The sequence below is a fragment of the Candida orthopsilosis genome (assembly GCF_000315875.1).
Source record: "Candida orthopsilosis Co 90-125, chromosome 7 draft sequence".
In the NCBI taxonomy this organism is placed as follows: Eukaryota; Fungi; Ascomycota; class Pichiomycetes; order Serinales; family Debaryomycetaceae; genus Lodderomyces; species Lodderomyces orthopsilosis.
The window spans coordinates 771,248-777,247 of NC_018301.1; the positions used below are offsets into that span (position 1 = coordinate 771,248).

At 39.2% G+C, this 6,000-nt stretch overlaps 3 protein-coding genes across 3 annotated transcripts; 1 reads left to right on the forward strand and 2 right to left on the reverse strand. All coding sequences in view use genetic code 12, as the record gives it.

Annotated features, from left to right (window-relative positions):
- Positions 1 to 295: 295 nt before the first annotated feature.
- Positions 296 to 2,035, reverse strand: CORT_0G03760 (hypothetical protein; the record flags this gene model as incomplete). Its single annotated transcript, XM_003871128.1, has 1 exon — positions 296 to 2,035. The coding sequence occupies one exon, from the start codon at positions 2,033 to 2,035 to the stop codon at positions 296 to 298; it is 1,740 nt and encodes a 579-aa protein (XP_003871177.1).
- Positions 2,036 to 2,598: 563 nt separating this feature from the next.
- CORT_0G03770 (hypothetical protein) lies at positions 2,599 to 4,326 on the reverse strand (the record flags this gene model as incomplete). Its single annotated transcript, XM_003871129.1, has 1 exon — positions 2,599 to 4,326. One exon carries the CDS (start codon positions 4,324 to 4,326, stop codon positions 2,599 to 2,601), a length of 1,728 nt encoding a protein of 575 aa, XP_003871178.1.
- A 1,430-nt stretch (positions 4,327 to 5,756) lies between these two features.
- CORT_0G03775 (hypothetical protein) lies at positions 5,757 to 6,000 on the forward strand (the record flags this gene model as incomplete). The annotated part of the gene is made up of 1 exon (XM_003871130.2): positions 5,757 to 6,000. A coding segment is annotated over one exon (244 nt), but the record flags the coding sequence as incomplete, so codon positions are not given.

Below are 6,000 nucleotides of genomic sequence, written 5' to 3' on the forward strand. Positions count from 1 at the left end.
TAATTATATACCACAAAGTAACGCAGTGCTTGTTTGTGGAGAGGTTTATCTCTTACGATAAAGTTTCGGGACCTTGGCGCCTGTGGAACAAATATTTCCTTTTTCGGCGCGGAATTTTCTCACTGTTTTGAAACGTTAGACGTGTCTATACGAAACGGGCTTCGATTGGCTTAGAAGTTTTTGCGACATAAGGAGCCCATTTCCAAACTGGCAGGACTCACCCCATTCATGCAGGAAATGAACGCCTTTAGAGTTCCCGTAAGGCATGCATTGTTTATAACTACCCAACTACACATCAATGTAACAAATTGACTTTCAAAATATCGTCAACGATGAGTTTACCAGCAGCTACAACTTCTTCATCACGATATCTTCTTCCACTCAATTGTAAGGCAATAGGAGCGTGCTTAAAATTTTCTGGTTTATAATTGTTGTTCTCCAATTGCTCCAATTTTGATCTAAAGTTGTACTTTTGGTCCTCCTCAGTCCACACATCAATTTCTGGATCCTGTTTTAATCCAGTTTGGAATGCTAAAGTTGGAAAATCTAAGATATTGAACAAAGTGGTGTATGACCAGTTATAGACCTGGCCTGGACGTGGTGCAACATTATTGTACACTGGTGACAAAATGAAATCAACTTTATTTTGCACCATAAAGTCATTGTATTCATTTCTCAATGCGTCTCTAATCGTATTCAATTTACGATTCTCCTGGATTGAGTAATTTCTAGCACCCTCTCCATAGTTCAAACTCCACTTGGTAAGTTTTTGTAACGGCTCACCACTCTTTGCCAACAATTCACGTTGCTTTTCATTACCATCACAGCAATACATTTTGTTGACTGTTTCGTAAGCCAATTCCGTGTTGGGTGGAGTAAACTCTATAATATCTACACCAGCTTCTTTTAACTTCTTAACTACTGTGTCAACTCCACGCCTGATTGGTGGCGATGGTCTAACCAATTCATCATCTCTAATTACAGCAATGGTCAAGTCTGTAGCTTGTGGCTTTGGTACCTCCCTCCAAGGCATGTAAAAGGACCAAGCGTCGTAGTCCCATGGGTGTCCTTCGTTTATGTACGTTTTCATCATATAATCAATGTCACCAATAGTTCTAGTCAATGGACCATAAACGGCTGGGACGGACTCTTGACCTGCACCGGACGAAACACCACCCAATGTTGATAATCTTCTTGTAGTGGGTCTTAACCCATGACACCCAGAGAATGCAGCTGGTGATCTCACAGAACCTCCAATATCTGATCCAATACCAATAGCTGATCCACCAAATGAGACAACAGCACCTTCCCCTGAAGACGAACCTCCACTTGACAATGCAATATTGAAAGGACACTTGGTCTTTTCTGAAAAATTGTTTCCGGAGCACAAATGCATAAGGGTTTGTGGTTGGGTTGTTCTGATGTAAAACACAGCTCCTAAATCAGAAAGGATTTGCGTTGTGACAGAATGCTTAGGTGAAATGTTGTCAATTAACCCCACATACCCAGCGTGTGTAATCTTCCCTTTGTATCCTGACTGCTCTTTCAAAGATATAGGAACCCCATGCAAGGGACCAATAAGTTTCCCATTTTTCTTTTGATAATCATCCAACTTTTGAGCCTGTTTCAACCCTTCATCGACAAACAATTGATGTGCACAATTTGTAAATTGATGGGCAATCGTGCCTCTATGAGCAAATGCTTTGAAAACTTGGACTGCAGTCCATCTACCTTCGGCAATATTTTGTACAATCTCACTAGCTGATGAATCGGTGATCTTGATTTCCTCAGGAGTAAGTAGTTTGGCCTTGTATAGGTAGTCGACGGCGTCAAGTTGTTCCTCGACTAATTCATCAATAGGTTTTGGGAAATCAACTTTATATTCATCCAAGATTGCATCTTGCAATTCTTTCTTGTATTGTTCGATTTTTGGAATGTACTGTTTGAATTTTTCAGGATCCTCGTACCCCTCAAATGTTTCCTTAGTTAAAAGTGATTCAAATAAAGCATCCTCAATTGATTTGTGGTCGGTCATGGTATCAAATGTGGTGAGAGACGACAGCTGTCTTGATAGTGAGTAATTCAATTTTAATCGAATACGGAGTTAATTGGCTACTTTATATAGATAGTGAACTACCCCATTTGGCACCACCGTTTGTATCTGTATGTGAATAAGCGCATTTGAATTTTGCCTATTTGGGATTGGAGTGAGTGGAGGGAAAAAAGCCACAGAAATTTTATCGCCGAGTCTTATCTTTTACGAGATAATATTTTCTCACATAATTACGCGACTTCACGCTTAAGCTTGCATATAAGAAGGCACACTCTCAATGAGGAGAAGAGTAGGTCAGTAGCTGGTGCAGTTCGTGCTTCCAGGATCACCATGCTATCAAGTAGTGACTAGATGTCATTTGTATATGATGGTGAGACTGCTATGGGCTTACCCCACCTTTAGCGGATCGAGCGCTACCTCAACATGGAAACATTGGTGTTGCGCCAGTTGAGAGAAACTTCGGAGAGACTCTGTTCTGTAGATTTAATTCATTCACATACGTCAAGACTGTAATTTAGCATATAAAAGTTTTGCAGCAATTTCCCCTAATGCTTAAGTAAATCGACTTTCAAAATGTCATCAGCAATAACTTTACCAGCAGCAACCACCTCTTCATCGTGGTATCTTCTTCCACTTAATTGTATGGCAATTGGAGCATGTTTAAACTCTTCTGGCTTGTACATTTCGTTTTCCAATTGTTCCAAATTAGATCTGTATTTGTGTTTCTTGTCTTTCTCTGTCCAAACATCAACTTCTGGGTCTTGTTTCAAACCAGTTTGCAAAACCAAAGTTGGGAGATCCAAAATGTTAAACAAAGCTGTGTATGACCAATTGTAAACTTCACGAGGGTGAGGAGCAACATTATTGTATGCTGGTGACAAAATGAAATCAACATTGTTGTCCGCCATGAACTTGTTATATTCATTTCTCAATGCATCTCTAGTCATATGCAATTGACGAACCTCGGGAACGGAAAACATTTTTGATCCCTCACCATAGTTCAATGACCACTTGGTTAATTGAACCAATGGTTCACCACTTTTACCCAACATTTTACGATTAGTTTCATTACCATCGCAATTGTACATCTTGTTGATCGTTTCGTAAGCAAGTTTGGTATTTGGAGGTGTAAACTCAATAATCTTGACGCCAGCTTCTTTCAACTTGTCTACAACAGTGTTTACACCACGCCTGATTGGCGGGGATGGGCTAACCAACCCATCATCTCTAATCACAGCAATTGTCAAATCCTTTGCATTTGGTTTTGGTACATCTCTCCATGGCATACAAATCAAAGATGCGTCTGAGTTCCATGGCTTGCCCTCGTTAAGGTATGTCTTCATCATGGTTTCAATATCCTCCACAGTTCTAGCCAATGGACCAAAAACTGCTTGAATGGTTTCTTGCCCACCTAGTGAAGAAGTACTTCCTTCCATGGAAACTCTGTGGGTGGTTGGTCTGAGACCAAAACAACCAGAGAATGCAGCTGGTGATCTGATTGAACCTCCAATATCTGATCCAATACCGAAAACCGATCCACCAAATGAGACAACAGCACCTTCGCCGGATGAAGATCCACCACTGGACAAAGAAATATTGAAAGGGCACTTGGTAACATCGGAGTAGTTACTCTCTGAACACAAGTGCATAAGTGTTTGTGGTTGGGTAGTTCTAATATAAAATACTGCTCCCAAGTCGTACAAGATTTGTGGAGTGACACCAAACTTTTCAGTAACATTATCAATCAATGAAACGTAACCAGAGTGAGTCACCTTACCAGCATAATTGAAATGTTCCTTCAATGAAACTGGAACACCGTGTAAAGGTCCAACCAACTTACCAGTCTTTTTTTGATACTCATCCAACTCCTTTGCACGTTTGATACCCTCATCAACAAATATTTGGAGTGCACAATTGGTGAATTGATGGGCAACAGTTCCACGGTGAGCAAATGCTTTAAGAACTTGAACAGCGCTCCATTTACCGTCCCCAATATTCTTCGCAATTTTCGAAGCAGTGGAGTCAGTGATTTCAAACTCTTCTGGTGTCAATAATTTTTCGTTGTACATGTAGTCAACAGCATCAAGCTGATCCTTCACCAACTCATCAATCGGTTTCGGCATAGCAACCTTGTACTCGTCCAAAACGCTTTCCTCTAAATCCTTTTTATACTTTTCCAATTTTGGAACATAGTTTTTGAATTTTTCAGGATCCTCGAATCCTTCAAATGACTCAGTGACCAAAAATGATTCATACGAAATAACTGGAGACATTGTTGTGTGTTTTGTATTTGTAGCTTTAGCTGATTCAAGACCAAATATGCCATGATTAAGTGGGAAAGTTGTCTGTATTTATAAAGATAAGCTTATCACGGGAGTAAAATTTGCCATTGGCAAAACAGATAGACGTTATGCAGTTGTACAATTCCAACAATGTGCTATTATCTTTTGGCGCTTCGCCCTTTGTGACATATTAAGCCGATATGATGTTATCTTGCGGAGATGTCAAAAACACGTATTCGGGTGCGTGATTTTTCAAAACTGTGACTTTTGTGTTGAAAATACTAAGATTCCAGCTAGTTTTGGGCCGTTTTGTGGGGCACTGAGGGATTTTTATCATGTATCCATCAGAAAGTGGGTTTATGCCAAGTATAGAAAACCTTCTTCAAGAGAATTATTGAATTTATTGCGCTACCATGATTTGCATAAATATCAGTAAAGTGTAAGTGAAATATGTACCCCCACAAAACGGGATAGGGTTTAGATATTGTACAACTCTCCTCATGTTTCTCGGAATTTTTGAGAGGAGGCATGATCTCATTGAGATTTCAATTTTTGAGCTTTCCTCTCAATATGAAGAACGTGTGGAAAGGGTTACCAAAAATTGCGGCTTGCTATAAAATTCCCTGCAAAATTAGGGAGAACACTGTCAAGACCAATTTTCTCTGTAGGCAGATGTGGGGCTTGATTTACGACAAAAAGGTGGTATTACATTCCAATTTTGAGATGCCCATAAGAATGCGTCACACGAAGCATACTCTAAACATTTACCAAGTAAGAGCCATAGTACATTTGTAGCGTATTTCACAACATGTAAGTGAATCTTCTGAAGATGGCTTACAATGTTATACTTCAGTAACGATGATCCATTTGTTGAAGACTGAGGGTGTTAAAGAGCGTTGCATTTTTTTCGTATTCTTAACATTTTGGATGCAAAATTGACCAAAAATAAATGTCAACATTGATCTTTGAATATTACATAGCTCAAATATCATAAAATGCAAACCCTACCTTATCATGATAGATCATTCACGCCACATCAGGTCAACAACTAATTTGGTCAATATCAAAAAATTGGTGAGTTTTTTTAGAGCTTTTGCCATTAAGCTACAAATATTGTTCACACCCACTGCCGAATGAGGAAATAATTTCCGAATGTTGATTAGAGATCACTTGATTAGGTAAGCTTAATGTAATATTGGCCAATAGATTCCCTATTTAACAATGGGTTCTCATCAAAAGATATTTGGTGTGCTCTCTCACTTTACTATCAAGATTATTAATAGAGGAAGTTTATTGTACAATCTCATAAGTAGAAGGAAGAAAAGCCAGTAACTCATCGAAATTTGTATTGTAAGTGATCTCGCGCCATCTGAAAATAGAATCACTCTGTTTCACACACCTCTGACCCAACTACGGTACCAATGTTTGATGACCAAACAAACAATGCTATAGCTGAGATTTCCTCTAGCTCTGAAGCTAAAACTCCAATTGATGAGAAATCAATTGACAATTACACCCTTACTTTAAATCAATCAACTGTCGAGCAAGAATTATATTTTGAAACTATCATCCCCCTCATCAATCAGACGTTGCTTGATAGCACATATCCTGCCATTGATTCAACGGGGATTCTCATAAAGCTATTGGAAAAGGTGTTGTCCTATC